A 17,405-nucleotide genomic window follows, 5' to 3' on the forward strand; every position below is an offset into this window, starting at 1 on the left:
CACGTGGGGCTGAAATAAATGAAAATGAAAAGGTAGTTTCAGGTGGCAACCAATTACTGAAAGAAGCAGGGATTTTCAAGGAGTTTATTACTATTATAGATAGGCCCTTGCCATGGAATGGAAGTCTAGCAAGGTGCTCCAGGAGTAAGACTCCATCCACATAAACCTTCAATTTATGTAAGGAGTAAGCAAAGTGATTCCTAATCCCAGGAAGCAATTTCATACAAAATCTGCTACACCTGTGGTCCAAGTGTGTTAGTGTCTGTCAATTAAGAAGTTAAGCTTTTCAGGATCACTCATCATGTGCTGGTCCTGGAAACAAGAAAGAGTCAAAATTTAGGGTACTGGGTTTTTAGTTTGTGGTTACAATTCAGCATTGTTACTGGCATCCATGTTTGGCAGAGACAGAAACCCAGTGAAGAGATTGTGAGAGTTCATACCATGAAGCTATGAGGACAAAACCTGTTGTTGTTGTTTTTACTCTTTTGGAGGTCTGCCACCCAGCTCTCAAAAAGTGGCATACACTGAGGCTTATTTTTATTATAAATTTCTGGTCTTAGGTTGTCTTATTTCTAGCCAGCATTTCTAAACTAATTGTCCCATCTACCTTTTGCCTCTGGGTTTTTTTCTTTCTCTATTCTGTATAAATTTTATTTACTTCTTATTCTGTGGCTTGCTGTGCATCTGAGTCGCTGGCCCATGCTTTTCTCCCCTTTTCTTGGTCATCCGTCCTTTTTTTCCTCCAAGATTTCTCCTCCTGTTTATTCTTTCTGCTTGCCAGCCCTTCTTATACTTTTCTACCAAGCTACTGACTGTTCATTAGGCCAAATAGGTATTTTAGACCAGCCCAGTATCATAGCTTCACAGAATTACACACATACAACATAAAAGAATTCAACACATATTTGTATCATTGAAACAATTGTTTCACAACATAAACAAATATAACACATCTTACAATAATATTCCACAACAGCCAGGGTTGTATTTTGATACAGCCTAGGTTGCATTTTGATACCACAAGATATTGAGATGCCTAAACTATAAAACATCTTCTGTGGAGAACTAGCTGAATATAGGGAGTGAAATTAACCACAGAGATATATGAAAAGATGCAGGGCTGGGTGGTAGTGGTGCATGCCTTTAATCCCAGCACTCGGGAGGCAGAGCAGGTAGATCTCTATGAGTTTGAGGCCAGCCTGGTCTACAAGAGCTAGTTCCAGGACAGGCTCTAAAGCTACAGGAAAACCCTGTCTCAAAAAAAAAAAACCAAAAAAAAAAAGAAAAATAGATGCAGGGATAGGGCCATCTAAGCCCTTTGAAACTGAAGCCTTGTGTATCTGAGACAGAACTACAGGATTTGATATTTGTCCTGCTGTGCTTCAGTCTTGCCTTGGTTCAATCTTCTCTCACTATGTCTCCATTTCTCTATTTTGGAATGTAAATAGTATTCTATATTCTATACCATTGTATGTTGGAAAGATGTAACTTGTTTTCTGATTTTTACAAGATGTTATTTGCTGTGGGACACTGGTCTTGTACCTTGCAAAGATTTGTCACTTGTATTAGTTTAATAAAATGCTGATTACCAGTAACCAGGCAGGGGTGATGAGAACAGGTGAATTTTGGGAAGAGGAAAGGCTAAGTCTGCAGTCATCACCCAGACATAGAGGAAACAAGATGAGAATGCCTCACTGATAAAAGGTACCAAACCATGTGGCTAACACAGACAAAAATTATGTACTAATGTAAGATGTGAGAATTAGTTAATAAAAAGCCTGAGCTAATAGGCTAACCAGTTTATAATTAATGTAGACCTCTGTGTGTTTCTTTGGGATTGAATGACTGAGACCATGTAGGACAGAAACCTCTGTCCACAAGTCACTGTCAAGTGATTGTTTTGAGCATCAGAAGAGACTTTTAACATTTGAAAAGTGTAGGGGCTATTGCAGACTATGAGTATCATTGAAATGACTAAATTAATTTTCTTCTTGGATGACCATAAGCCTCTAGTGACCCAGGTTAGAATTTAATTGATTGAATGAAAACCTCCCAGATAAGATGATGTATTTTAACATGTGCCTCTTCTTGGTAACTTTCATTTGATTGCTTGTGAAATTATTAGTAGGAGGAGCCTCTCTGGATGGAATCTTTCATTGGGGCTGTGATATGATGTAGTAAAGAGGGCTACTTGTTTGTTCCCAGCTGCTCAGCCCTGAAATAATCACACAGAAACTGTATTAATTAAATCACTGCCTGGCCTTTTAGCTTTAGCTTCTTATTTAAGGCTAACTGTTACATTTTAATTTAACCCATTTCTATTAATCTGTATAACACTATGTGGCTGTGGTTTACCAGCTAAAGTTCCCAGAATCTGTCTCTGGCAAGGCTACATAACTTCTTTCTGACTCTGCATTCTTCCTCCCAGCATTCAGTTTAGTTACCCCCCCACCTAAGTTCTGCCCTATAGCTCTGCTATAGGTCCAAAACAGTTCCCTTATTAAACAATGATAATCACAGCATAGAGAGAGGAATTCCATATCACCTCCCAATTCTTCAACTCCATCAGAGACTCCAGAAGGATATAATATTACCTAGGTAAACAGGAAGTATATTGTAAGCAACTTCCAAAACTCTAGAAATGACAAAGACATCTTGTTGCCTGTACAGTCACCCAAAGTTCTTCTGTGTTGTTGGGGGCATCCAATCTTCAGCTCACGGGTCCATACTATCAAGCAGACTTTTCCATAAAGTAGGAAATTTGAAGAACTGTTCTGCCTTGCAATGGAAAAGTCCATCAGTTGCCTTCTTCTGTGTCCTGCAGAATGTCTAGCAGATGCTTTCATGAATCAGGAACCCTGTGAGTCCTGCATGTCTAGTTCATCAAGCAGTCCAGCCTAGAGCAGTTTCTTGCCCAAATGGCTAACAAACTCCATAAGGAGCCTCTTCAATGCTGATTATCCTCTTGAAGTAGATTGGTGCTGCCAGGAGCAGATGTGTCTCATTGTCATGAAAAGTCTTAAGCTCTTAAAACATTTTAAAGGTCATATTGTGAAAGTCTCTGAAAGATTTGAAGAATCCCTATCTATCTGAAATACATTTCTATACATCGAGAAAATCTAACTAACATGCTACTAACTATTACTATTATAGATGACTCTCTATTTACCTATATTTTAATTATACATTACATTTTTAAATGAGCTAGACAAATACAATGCCTTAATCAAGAGCAGAAATGCATATAATAAAATTGACCTTAAATTAGTATCAATAAACCAAGATCCATACCAATGCAAATATCTATAGCATATTCCCTTTTAAATGTAAACAAACATTTATGAACAGTATTTGGGAATATGGGCGTAGTTCTCTTCAAACTGCTTCCTGCTCTTTATTTGGTGAAGTAATTTTTTGGGTGTGTTCATAGTGACCTTTTGGGCAGTCTTGCTTCATCAAACCACATTAGTCTGGAGGGATTCCACAGGTTCTCATCCTTTGTGGGAAAAAAAAGGGAGAACCTCTTTTGCAAAGCAACAAATCCTTAGACCCAAATTCTGAAGACATGATACCTTTAAAATATACATGTTGGTTACTTAGCTCCTTTACAGCCAAAAAAATTAAAGAAAACACAATAATATACATAATCCAGAGACTCTGTATATAGTCCATGTTTATGTGGCTTATTATTTTATTCTATTACTTTTTAATATTTATTTTATTATCTTTACTCCTTTAATTTATGATTGTCTATACTCTGTTTCTTTAAAGACTTTGTTTCATTTTTATAAACCATTTACTTCTTTTTATAACTTTCTATATTTTTCTTCTCTCTCCCAAGCCTATGTACATTTTTTAAACACACCATGTCTCATTTAGAGGTCTTTTATGTATGAATCTGTCCTATTGTGTGTCTGTAATTCTTTACTGTTTAGGAGCGCTTCTTAAAATGCTAAGCACTTTGGAACTTAAGCTGTGCCATTGGTAGAGCAAATACGGCCTGCCTGCTTGCTCCATCCAGTCAACATGGCAGAGGCATGCTTGCTGCCTCTGAGAGCCATGTACATTGCCCCATTTTCAGGCATATAGGGGATCTAAGTTGCCAGTAGCAATCTGCTCACAGATCCCATAGCTGGTCCTCCAGAAAGTCAGAGTTCACGGTGGCAGCACAGTCCAGAAAGCCGGCATTTCAAAATGGTGCAGGTTTTTTTTCTGCTATCTCTGAATCAGAAAAAACTCTCTTAAAGGAACCGCAGCATGTCACCAGTAAGCAAACCCCATTTGGGGAAATAAATGTGGCTAAACTTTATTTATTTAGTGTCTAGAATTCTTTTCCAAGCTCTCTAAGATTTTAAGTGGATTTTAGTTGGCCACACAAGCACCAGTTTGTTGTGGGAAGCCACTTGTTAGTTCCCAGCTGCTCAGCCCTGAAACAATCACACAGAAACTGTATTAATAAATCACTGCTTTGCCCATTAGCTCTAGCTTCTTACTGGCTAACAGTTACATATTAATTTAACCAATTTCTATTAATCTGTATATTGCTATGTGACTGTGGCTTACGTAAAATTCTCAGCATCTGTCTCTGGAGGGGCTCCATGACTTCTCTCTGACTCCACCTTCTTTCTCCTAGCATTCAGTTTAGTTTTCCCCACCTAGCTAAGTTCTTTCCCATAGCTCTGCTTAAGCCCAAAGCAGTTCCTGTATTAACCAATGATAATCACAGCATACAGAAGAGAATCCCACAATATGAGTTTCTGTAGCCTCAACCCATTTCCTGTTCTTTGTGTCAACCATGTTGTGGTTGAAACTAATCAGTCAGCTTTCTTCTTTTGCTGTCATAACTTCCCCACCATCATAAATTCTAACACTAAATCACACAAGATCAGTAGAATTAGCTGCTATTTGGTGCCTAGGTGGTTTAATAGCCCACTGTTTTCATTTTTGTTTGTTTATTTTTAGAGACAAGGTTTGTCTTTGTAGCCCTAGCTGTCCTGAAACTAGCTCTATATACCAGGCTGGCTTCAAACTCAGAGATCTTTTGACTCTGACTCCCAAGTGCTGGGATTAAAAGTGGGCCAGCATTCATGGCTTTTGTTTTAATATTGTTGTATGATGGTTCCTGTCAAGCATATGCTATTGTACTGAGCTTCACCCATATCTTGAATTTTAAAATTTGTCAGAAGGTTTCATTATGTTTCCCAGAATGGCATGTATTCATGACATTAATACTGCCTGTGCCTTCTGAGTCATTGGATTGCAGGTGCATAAACTTCTTCCTGCCTGTTTTGTTTGTTTTAAATTTTTATTTTAAAAAGAATATTTTTGTAGTAGGAGGAGGGTGGCCCTTTGTTCCCTTCTTGGTGACGAAGATGGGATTGCTTGTCGTCCTGGATAGCTTACACCCAAAATAATCACACAGAAGCTGTATTAATTTAAACACTACCTGGTTCATTATCTGTAGCCTCTTATTGGCTAACTCTCATATATTGATTTAACCCATTTCTAGTAATCTGGATATCACCACAAGGTTGTGGCTTACTGGGAAAGATGCAGCATGTCTGATATTGGCACCTCCATGGTGGTTCTCTATGACTCTGCCTTCTTCCTTCCAGAATTCAATCCTGTCTACTCTGCCTACCTCTACGTATTTTACCTGTATGCATGGATATGCACCATGTGAGTACCTGGTCTTTACATTGATCAAAAGATGGTATTAGAAACCCTATGCTGGGAACAATGGATAGTTATGATCCCCCATGTAAGTCCTTGAGCCCACCTGTATGCAAGACCAGGAGGACTATTTACTGTTGATCTATCTTTCCTGCTCTGTGTTGATTATTTATAATCAGCATATTAATTGCTATTGTTTTCATTTGTCAATTTGTAACTTTAAACACACAGTGCTTTTAGTAAAATCTTATTTACATTGCAGTTAAAATTGGGACACTTCAGGTTTCTGGTAGATGAATAAAGAGTTCAAGTGAATGCATAACTCTTTGTAGAAACTTCAGCAAAACCCTATGAGTTATTTCTTTTATATTTGTTTGATATTTTTCATGTGAAACAGATATTTAATATGTATTTCTTGCTGTCCTAGAAGTGATTGCATAGACTAGGCTGGTATTCAACTCAGAGGAAGATAGATATACATGCCTCTGCCTTCTGAGTACAAGGATTAGAGGTATGATTCAATACATCTGGCTTTTTCATCTTATTTTTCTTTTTGTAGGTAGGAATTAATCTTTCATACAGTTTCTCTTATCTGTACTCTGTACTCTTGATCTGTTTATATATCTTTCATTGTTGGTTAGTAGGCATTTCTCTTGTAAGGTGATATCCCATTCAAAGGGTCAGAAATGACAGAGGTGAGCCTCCTATTCATTTTGCTTCTAAAGTGACTTGGTGATTAAATTATGATGTCTGTGTCATGGAATAAGTATGGGGAGCACCATAATTATATGACTATACTGTCAAAGAAGTATACCTTTACAGTGTTGTCAGAATCATGCTTTTGGTTGTACACATGTATGGCATATTTTAGAATACAGTGACCTATGATGATGTGCATGTCGACTTCAATTGGGAAGAATGGACTTTGCTGGATCCTTCGCAGAAGAATCTCTACAAAGATGTGATGGTGGAGACCTACAGAAACCTCACTACTATAGGTAGGGCTGAATTGTCTTTCATGTTTCAAATAAGGGGACAACTATTCATTGGTTAATGGTGCTCTTTTGTAATATGATTGAGAAAGAAGAATGGGGTAAACAAATCAGGCATGGTTGTAAGGTTTGCTACAAATGGTAGCTACATTTTTTTTTTACAATTTTTAATATATAATGTCTGGCACTATATTTTAGGATACAGTTGGGAAGACCATAATGTTGAAGAACATTGTCAAAGTTCTAGAAGACATGAAAGGTAATTTTCATTTATAAATATACAAATATACCTCTGAAGAATTGTAATACATCCTATATGTTTTAAACAAAAGCAGCAGTGTATATAATAACATGCATTGATAATTATTAAATTCTCACAAAATCATATACCTTAATTTCAGATAGGTGAACTGCATTTACAAGTCATTCTTTTAAGAAAGAAGTCAAGGAAACAATGTCTTAGCTTATATTACCATTTGAATCATAATACAATGAGAACTATACTGTAAAATTGTCTGTTTATTTCATATTATTCATATTATAAAAGATATACATGTTGAAAAGATGATAAGTATATCTCTAAAACTCTATTACACTAATAGTCCATAGAAAAGGTAGTTTAACCCATATACTTGTGACTGTGTTAAGTTTAGTGAAGGGGCAGTTAGAGTCATGAATCAAGGGGCAGCTGTTGTGGAGAGGCCTTAATTCAGATGCCACAAGTCTATGAGGACATAAAGTGTGAACTCAATGTGGAAATCTTGTATTCGTTATTCTTCCTTTACTAGGTATATCATATGTAACTCTGGATACAAGCCACATGAGCATAGGGATGTGAAAAGATATAGCATACTTCTCTCTCAGAACAAACAGAAGATATGTAGCAGTCTCCGTGTTGACTATACTTGTTGAATTTGATGTAAAAGTATACAAGTAATTAGTTTTATAGCCTCATTGTTAATATATCAACCATCTCACATTTCAGAAAAGCACCATGAGTACTAGGACTGTATAAATATTTCTGTTTGTCCTAGCTCACTTAGCAAATGTAGTATCACTCACAGTAGAGGAAACATTATGAATGCAATAAGAGTGGTAAAGCTCTGAGTTTTTTCAGTTCTCTTCAAATACACGAAAATTCTCATGTAGAAAAAAGATTCTGTGAATGTGAATCATGTATCTTCTAAGATGAAAAGCAAGCCTTAATGGGGAAAAACAAAATTGTAAACATGGTAATAAAACGTTAACATATAATTCCTCTTTAAAATAGGACTAAATTGTAAAATTAATTCATGCAGATAAAAAATTCAACAATGTATTAAATGTAGTAATGCTTTTACATGTACCATTATCATTGTAGGCATGAAAAAAGTCAAACTAGAGAGAAAACTTCTGCATATACTCAATGTATTAAAGCCATTACATGTGACAGTCATCTTCACACGCCTGAAAAAACACATACTACATTAAAACCCTATGAAGGAAATGAGTGTGGTCAAGCCTTTTCACATCACAGTCATCTTCAAATGCATAAAAAGACATACACTGGAAAGAAACCCTATGAATATAACCAGTGTGGTAAAGCCTTTGCATGTCACAGTAATCTACAAAGGCATGAAAGAAGCCATACTGGAGAGAAACATGAATGTAATCAGTGTGGTAAAGCCTTCGCACATCACCGTGATCTTCAAAGTCATGAAAGAACCCATACTGGAGAGAAACCCTATGAATGTAACTTGTGTGGTAAAGCCTTTGCATGTCACAGTAATCTACAAAGGCATGAAAGAAGCCATACTGGAGAGAGGCCCTATGAATGTAATCAGTGTGGTAAGGCCTTCACACGTCACAGTCATCTTCAAAGTCATGAACGAACCCATACTGGAGAGAAACCTTATGAATGTAATCAGTGTGGTAAAGCCTTTGCATGTCACAGTTACCTCAGAAAGCATAAAAGAACCCATACTGGAGGGAAACCCTATGAATGTAACCAGTGTGGTAAAGCCTTTGCATGTCACAGTCATCTACAAAAGCATGAAAGAAGCCATACGGGAGATAGGCCCTATGAATGCAACCAGTGTGGTAAAGCCTTTGCATGTCACAGTCATCTACAAAGGCATGAAAGAAGCCATACTGGAGAGAGGCCCTATGAATGTAACCAGTGTGGTAAAGCCTTTGCATGTCATAGTCATCTACAAAGGCATGAAAGAAGCCATACTGGAGAGAGGCCCTATGAATGTAATCAGTGTGGTAAGGCCTTCGCACGTCACAGTGATCTTCAAAGTCATGAAAGAAGCCATACTGGAGAGAAGCCCTATGAATGTAACCAGTGTGGTAAAGGCTTTGCATGTCACAGTTACCTCAGAAAGCATAAAAGAACCCATACTGGAGAGAAACCCTATGAATGTAACCAGTGTGGTAAAGCCTTTGCATGTCACAGTTACCTCCGAAAGCATAAAAAAAACTCATACTGGAGAGAAACCCTATGAATGTAATCAATGTTTTAAAACCTTTGCACATCACAGTATTCTTCAAACACATGAAAGAAGCCATACTGGAGAGAGGCCCTATGAATGTAACCAGTGTGGTAAAGCCTTTGCATGTCACAGTCTTCTACAAAGGCATGAAAGAAGCCATACTGGAGAGAGGCCCTATGAATGTAATCAGTGTGGTAAGGCCTTCGCACGTCACAGTGATCTTCAAAGTCATGAACGAACCCATACTGGAGAGAAGCCCTATGAATGTAACCAGTGTGGTAAAGCCTTTGCATGTCACAGTTACCTCCGAAAGCATAAAAGAACCCATACTGGAGGGAAACCCTATGAATGTAACCAGTGTGGTAAAGCCTTTGCATGTCACAGTTACCTCAGAAAGCATAAAAGAACCCATACTGGAGAGAAGCCCTATGAATGTAACCAGTGTGGTAAAGCCTTTGCATGTCACAGTTACCTCAGAAAGCATAAAAGAACCCATACTGGAGGGAAACCCTATGAATGTAACCAGTGTGGTAAAGCCTTTGCATGTCACAGTTACCTCCGAAAGCATAAAAGAACTCATACTGGAGAGAAACCCTATGAATGTAATCAATGTTTTAAAACCTTTGCACATCATAGTACTCTTCAAACACATGAAAGAAGCCATATTGGAGAGAACCCCTATGAATGTAACCAGTGTCGTAAAGCTTTTACATATCACAGTCATCTACAAAGGCATGAAAGAAGCCACACTGGAGATAGGCCCTATGAATGTAACCAGTGTGGTAAAGCCTTTGCATGTCACAGTCATCTACAAAGGCATGAAAGAAGCCATACGGGAGATAGGCCCTATGAATGCAACCAGTGTGGTAAAGCCTTTGCATGTCACAGTCATCTACAAAGGCATGAAAAAAGCCATACTGGAGAGAGGCCCTATGAATGTAACCAGTGTGGTAAAGCCTTTGCATGTCATAGTCATCTACAAAGGCATGAAAGAAGCCATACTGGAGAGAGGCCCTATGAATGTAATCAGTGTGGTAAGGCCTTCGCACGTCACAGTGATCTTCAAAGTCATGAAAGAAGCCATACTGGAGAGAAGCCCTATGAATGTAATCAGTGTGGTAAAGCCTTTGCATGTCACAGTTACCTCAGAAAGCATAAAAGAACCCATACTGGAGGGAAACCCTATGAATGTAACCAGTGTGGTAAAGCCTTTGCATGTCACAGTTACCTCCGAAAGCATAAAAAAAACTCATACTGGAGAGAAACCCTATGAATGTAATCAATGTTTTAAAACCTTTGCACATCACAGTATTCTTCAAACACATGAAAGAAGCCATACTGGAGAGAGGCCCTATGAATGTAACCAGTGTGGTAAAGCCTTTGCATGTCACAGTCTTCTACAAAGGCATGAAAGAAGCCATACTGGAGAGAGGCCCTATGAATGTAATCAGTGTGGTAAGGCCTTCGCACGTCACAGTGATCTTCAAAGTCATGAAAGAAGCCATACTGGAGAGAAACCTTATGAATGTAATCAGTGTGGTAAAGCCTTTGCATGTCACAGTAACTTCCGAAAGCATAAAGGAACACATATTTGATAGAAACCCTATGAATGTAACCAGTGTGGTAAAGCCTTTGCATGTCACAGTCATCTCCAAAGGCATGAAAGAACCCATATTGGAGAGAAACATTGTGTATGTAATTAGTGTGGTAAAGGCTTTGTTTATCATAGTCATCTTCAAAGACATACTAACACATACTGGAGACAAACCCTATGAATGTAATGAGTGTGGTAAAGCCTTTGTACGTCACAGTCCTCTTCAAATGCATAAAATATCACACTGGGGTAAACTCTATGAATGTAATCAGTGTGATAAAGCATTTGCATGTATGAATAATCTAAATCATGAGAAAAAATTATACTGCAGAGAAACCCTACAAATGTATTCAGTGTGGTAAAATTTGTGCTTTATATAGGAGTAAAATTTTTGTGCGCAGCAATCTTTTAAAATCTTTGCATATTACAGTAGACATTGACTACCTGAAATAAAAAAGAGGACCTCTTATTATACAGTATTTGGTCAGATCTTTAGCCAAAACATTTATAATCAGCTACACAGTGATTTGGTATTCCCCTCTGTATGCTGTGAATATATTTTGTTGCCTTTGTTTAATAAAAATAGCTGCTTTGGGTCTATGGCATGGCAGAATAGAGCAAGGCGGGAATTCCAAGCAGAGATAGAGGAGAAAAGAAAGTGGAGTCAGACTCCACGTCCTGGAATCTTACTGGTAAATCACTAGTCTTGTGGTAAAATACAAAATAATAGGAATGGGTTAATATAAGATGTCAAAGTTAGTTAATAAGAATTCTAAGCTAGCTGGGCGGAGGTGGTGCATGCCTTTAATCCCAGCACTAGGGAGGCAGAGACAGGCGGATCTCTGTGAGTTTGAGGTCAGCCTGGTCTACAAGAGCTAGTTCCAAGACAGGCTCCAAAGCCACAGAGAAACCCTGTCTCAAAAACCAAAAAAAAAAAAAAGAAAAAAAAAGAAATCTAAGCTAATAGGCCAAGCAGTGTTTTAATTAATATAGTTTCTGTGTAATTATTTTGGGTCCAGGCAGCCAGGAATGAACAAGGATCTTCTGCCTACAACACAGTGCTATTTCTTCTGTAGAAATAAATTTGACAGTGTTAATCTTTTCAAGCATTATGATGTCATTTTTATACTGTTTGTATTTACAAACTCATGGTAAAATGAATTTATGAATTTATGAAGTCCTATGTGTAGGGTAAATGGGCCAGCTAAGGAAACACATCCTGACTCTGAAATCAGAGCCAGTGAAATACATAATTTTGACTCTGAAACTGGAGACAAAGGAATACATCCTGACTCTAAAACCAAGACAAGGAAATACACTTTGTTTCTGAATCCAGAGCCAGTGAAAGAAACACCTGACCCTGAAACCAGACTTAAAAGACTATAAAAGGCAAGTGACAGAACACACTTTGACCCTAAAACAAAAGCCAAAGAAACACACTCTACCCTTGACCAACTGAGCACAAAACCAGCTAATCCCTAAGCTCAAGATCTACCAACCTCTGAGCATGAAATCCAGCCAATCTCTGCATTGTTCAAGATCAGGGATTGACATCTAACCAATTCCCACTCTGAGAATCTTCTCCCTGGGAACACTCTATGACTAAGAAGTCCTATATAAGTTCTGTACATGTTCAGTTGGCTTCTGCCCTGGCAAGACAGCCCCTCTCCTGGATTCTTCCCTTCCAAATAAATTTCTTGAATGAGTTTTGGGTGAAGACCTTCACTGTAGTGGTAAGAAACTTTGTAGTGGATTGGAACAGAGAAGCTTTGGTCACCTCTGCTGGCAAACTCCCTTAAAGGAGCAGGGCAGAAGTAGCAACTCTTCACCAAAGACTGCAACATTTCAGCAAGTTTCCCATTAACTCCAGTGAAGCAGAGAAGTAACAATTTGGGCTGAAGCTGAGAAAAAAATGGGCATCTCTGTTAGGAAACTCCCTAGTGGAGTGGAACAGAAAAGCACTGGGCACCTCTGCTGGGAAACTCCCTTAGGGAAGTGGAACAGAACAGCCATGGGCATGTCTGCTTTGAAGCTCTCTTAGCAGAATGAAGCAGGGTCCAGCTGTGATGGCTCTTTTGGAGAGGAGCAGTATTGCTACATCCTGCATGGAGAACATCTCCCACTGGAACACAGCCTCATATATAGCCGGACTTCCCAATAGCCAGTATTTGTCAGGGACCATCTTTGACAAGTATACCAGTTACCACGGTAGGGGTATGGGGATTAGAAAAATAAGTAAAGAGAATGAAGACATGTAGTAATAAGAGCAGCAGGGCTGTGTCCCCAACACCCCAGCTGCCTGCTCGGCTAGCTTATGCCCCGAAATAATTACACAGACACTGTATTCATTTAATCACTGCTTGGCCCTTTAGCTCTGGCCCTTACTGGCTAATTCTGATATACCGATCAACCCATCTCTAATAATCTGTGAGCACCGGTCTTACTGGGAAGATTCTAGGTCGGAGCTTCATCGGGTGTGTCTGCCTGGGAGCGGGGCATGGCGTCTCTCTGAGGCGTCTGCTCTGGAGAGGAGAGCTGTCGAGTCTGACCTCACTTCCTCTTCCTCCCGGAATTCTGTTCTGTTTTCTCCACCTACCTATGTCCTAACCAATAAAATGGGCCAAGGCAGTTCCTTTATTAGCCAATGACCTTCCTCCATCAAAGACACAAGTGAAAATAATAAAACAGAAGCATAGGATAGTACTGGCAGGGAGTTCCAGTGAATACTGTAAATCTGCCTGCATTTAATTTCCCATTATGTTTATACCCCAATACAACAGGGGGAAGAAGACAAAAGACTGCTTTAACACAATGCCAAGGACAACTAGAACAGTTACTTGCTTCAATACTTTGATTCATCAAGTCCTTAATTACTGAGAAAAACATTCTGTTATTCAGGCAGTGAACCGACCCTAGACCAAGGATCCTAAAGGCAGTCATTCCTTAGGCCAAACATCTTAATTCAAAAGAAGGAGCAGAAGTATTTTTATAATCCTCTCACCTTTGCTCAAGGGGGAGTGGATTTATCTGCCTAGGCCCTCTTAAAGTCCAAAACACAAAACAACCACACCTTAGGTCAGGGTGTGTAGCCATACCTGTTAACAACTTTGCCACCCTGAAACTGACCTTCAGACAAGGTGGAAATAGGCTCATGGTTTGGGGCCTCTACAAGGATACCTTTTCTTCTCATAGCTGTAGGTATCCAGTACACTTTCTTTCACAACTGTAGGTATGGCCTGACTTCTACCAACCAGGCTACCATTTTCTTCAGAGCCCTAGGTATCAGGCTACCTTCCCTCCACAGCTTCAGTTATAGCCAGACTTCTCAACAGTCAGGATTCCTTTCTCCTTATAGCTGTAGGTATCCAGTATACTTTCCCTTCACAGCTGTAGGTATGTCCTGACAGGACAGTGAGGGTACCTTTCTCTTTAGAGCTATAACTATTCAGAATACCTTTTCTCCACAGTTTCAGGCATAGCCTGACTTAATAACAGTCAGGGTATCTTTCCTATCAGCTATAGATATCCAGGATTGTAATTTGAGACTGTTCAGGAAGTTTCTGGAGCCATCTAGACACAAATAGTCACACAGAAAATATATTAGTTACAACACTGTTTGGTCTGTTAGCTCAAGATTCTTATTGACTAATTCTTACATCTTAAATTAACCCATTTCTGTTAATCTCACTATAGGCTGTGGCTTATCAGTAATGTTCTGTTCTGGCATCTTTCTGCTTGAACAACTACATTTCTTTTACTCCACCTATTCTCTCTCTCTCTCTCTCTCTCTCTCTCTCTCTCTCTCTCTCTCTCTCTTCCAGCCTGACTATATTCTGCCCTGCTGTAGGCCAAAGCAACTTTTTTTAACCAATGGTAATAAATCATGTTCACAGAATACAGAGGGGAATCCCACATCCCAAGATTGTAGCGGCGTAAACGAATTCAGACAGATTGTAAAAATATATATAGTTTTAATGTAGAAATAGACTTACAGAACCACCATTCCCGCGGAGACCAGGAAAGCAGAAACGACAGCTCAGAGCACGCTCGCCAAATTTAAAGGCAGACATTAGCCCTAGGCGAACACGCCCCCTAAGGGGTGGGACTTATCCCTACATCTCCCCTTTTTGTCTAAATAAGACAGAACTAAACCAAATACAACTACATACAATAACAACAAATAATAAATATAACAAACAATATTGAGAACAAAAGCTTTGCTAAACATTCTATCTCAAGGAGTCCAAATAATGTAAAGAGTAACTACAATTATATAATCTTCAACTCAGTCAAAGATCTGAGAAGGGAATAAACACGACTCAACAAACGAGATATATCCAAAATGTGCAACAATTGACAGAGACAACTGACTACCTGGGCAATCACCCAAAGTCTCGTTTGCAATGTTGAGTCAACCAATTTTGGCTAAGGCCTAACATAACTGACATACCATTATTAAAGGCAAGGAACTTTTCAAAACTATCTTACCCTGTCTTGGCAGGATATGACAGTCCCGTTTTATCCATTGATGCATGCTCTGTATCTGTGTCAGTGGTTGAGGTATGGGCATTTCTTTGCCCAAAGGCCAGTTCTGCCAAATAGAAAGGCTCCAGGTGGAGTGTCTTTGGTGCTCAACATTCTCTCGGGAATAGAGTGGTGTTGCCAGGAGCAATTGTGTCTCACTATCACGAAACTCTGAGTTAGATTAAAGGCCATTTTCTACAGCTCTTTGAAGAGGTTGAAGATTATCTATCTATACTGACGATAATCTCTATAAATCTAAAGAACCTGATTAGTCTGATTATAAATGACAAACTTAGATGACTATTTATCTATATAATTCTCAATATCTATCTAACTTAAAGACTAAGACAATAAACAACTGTGTAACAAATGAGGATAATGACCTCCAAATATAAACACTGTACAAATATACATTGCAATATGGCAAATATATATTAATACACAAACATTATATAATTTTCTTAATCAGAGGTAGAAATGTACACTGCAATGTGGTAAATATTTACAATATATATATATATCAATACAATATATGTCAATACATAAAAATGTTTTAAACAGACATAGAAACATGCATGCATACAATAGTCAATATAATTTAACTTTGTTTCAATATACAAGAATTGATACCAATATATTTGTCTAAAAGCAGTAACTCACAATTATAAATCTATTATCACATCATTCCCTCTTTTTTTTTCAAAATGATCCCTGAGCTTATAAAATTCCTCCCCCAACCTCCCATCCCCTAAATGATGTCCCTAAACCCAGGGGTAAACTTTACTGGGAGAGGGGACGTCGTCCTCTAGAATTACTTCCAGCTCTCATGGGGGCAACGTTCTTTCTGGGGGATCCTGTGAAAGTAAAATGATGGTTAAATTTCAAGATCAATGTCTTTTAAAATTGCAAATAGTCTCTGAGTATTTTGTGAAGGTCTGGCCAGAATGTTGTACAAGATGTGCACCATTTCAGCTAACCAAGTTGGGATCGTCTTGTGCAGCTGGTATCCAAAACAGGTCTTGTAGTAGTGCTATCAGTATCATGACGTCATATCAGCCAGGTAGAGTTGTTGTTGTGGGGCCCCATCTTCTTCCTGGAAACTTCAAATGTCACTTCAGGAAAAACTCATTGTTCATTGTGAGAAACCTAAACATTAATCATATAGACATATATATACATACATATATATATTCAATAAAAGGCATGATAGATATATTCAATGAAAAATATGATAGATATGAAGAAAAGCAAAGATGTTTTCTAAACTCATATTTCTTTCTGTCCCATATCATGGCTCTTGACATGAGACAGAAACTCCAGAAACTCTGGGTTTTTCTCTTACTAACAGGCTTGGAATTGGAGAGGGACTGAGCCAGAGTCCAACTTCAAAACCAGCTCTATATATTTATGAAGAAATGTTTAATAAGACATATAAATAAAAATTAATACTTACAAAATGTGTCCATCCATCAGTAATTAAATATTCAGGGTCCCTCAATTTCTTTGAAGATGAGTATTTTCCTGTGGAGATAAGAAAAGAACCCTGCCTCCAACCTATCTGTATTTCTTACCATCAGTATGTTCGCCATCATTATGAAAGAATTGTTATTTATCTTTTCCAAGTGGCTTCTCTTCTTCAAACCGAACCTTTATTAATTTTGATGGTATCCACAATTTTTCCTCACCTGTGGAGATAAGAGCAAAACCTCTTCCCCAACGTAGCACATATCCTGGCTTCCATTGTGAGGTCAGCACATCCTTGAAATAAACTGGTTGATTTAGTTCAGTAGACTTTTCCATTATCCAATGTCTTTCTGCAGCCGTTGTTCCTTTCTCATTAGTGTTGAGAAAATTCAAGGTTAACAAAGCATTATGTAGCCTATTTCTGAGGGTGTTTTCCACCCCTTTCTGTTTGTTCAACATATCTTTTATAGTTCGATTTGATCTTTCTATGACTGCTTGACCTGTAGGATTGTATGGTATACCTGTAACATGCTTGATATTGTAATAATCAAAAAAACCGTTTCATTTTCCTAGAAACATAAGCAGGACCATTGTCCGTTTTTATTTGTGTAGGTATACCCATGATAGCCATGACTTCTAATAAATGAGTGATTACTGAATCAGCTTTTTCTGAACTTAAAGCAG

General features: G+C 38.4%; 1 protein-coding gene across 1 annotated transcript in view; it reads left to right on the forward strand.

The window, feature by feature from the left end:
* The window catches only part of LOC142842263 (uncharacterized), a 79,464-nt gene that overhangs the window by 32,368 nt on the left and 29,691 nt on the right, over positions 1 to 17,405 (forward strand). The window contains exons 2-5 of the mRNA XM_075959105.1: positions 6,545 to 6,671; positions 6,864 to 6,924; positions 8,182 to 8,973; positions 9,983 to 10,341. Of these exons, the coding sequence (XP_075815220.1) occupies positions 6,545 to 6,671; positions 6,864 to 6,924; positions 8,182 to 8,973; positions 9,983 to 10,341 (1,339 nt within the window). The remainder of the gene's footprint in view (positions 1 to 6,544; positions 6,672 to 6,863; positions 6,925 to 8,181; positions 8,974 to 9,982; positions 10,342 to 17,405) is intronic.

Source organism: Microtus pennsylvanicus, unplaced genomic scaffold (assembly GCF_037038515.1).
Source record: "Microtus pennsylvanicus isolate mMicPen1 unplaced genomic scaffold, mMicPen1.hap1 Scaffold_47, whole genome shotgun sequence".
Classification (NCBI taxonomy): Eukaryota; Metazoa; Chordata; class Mammalia; order Rodentia; family Cricetidae; genus Microtus; species Microtus pennsylvanicus.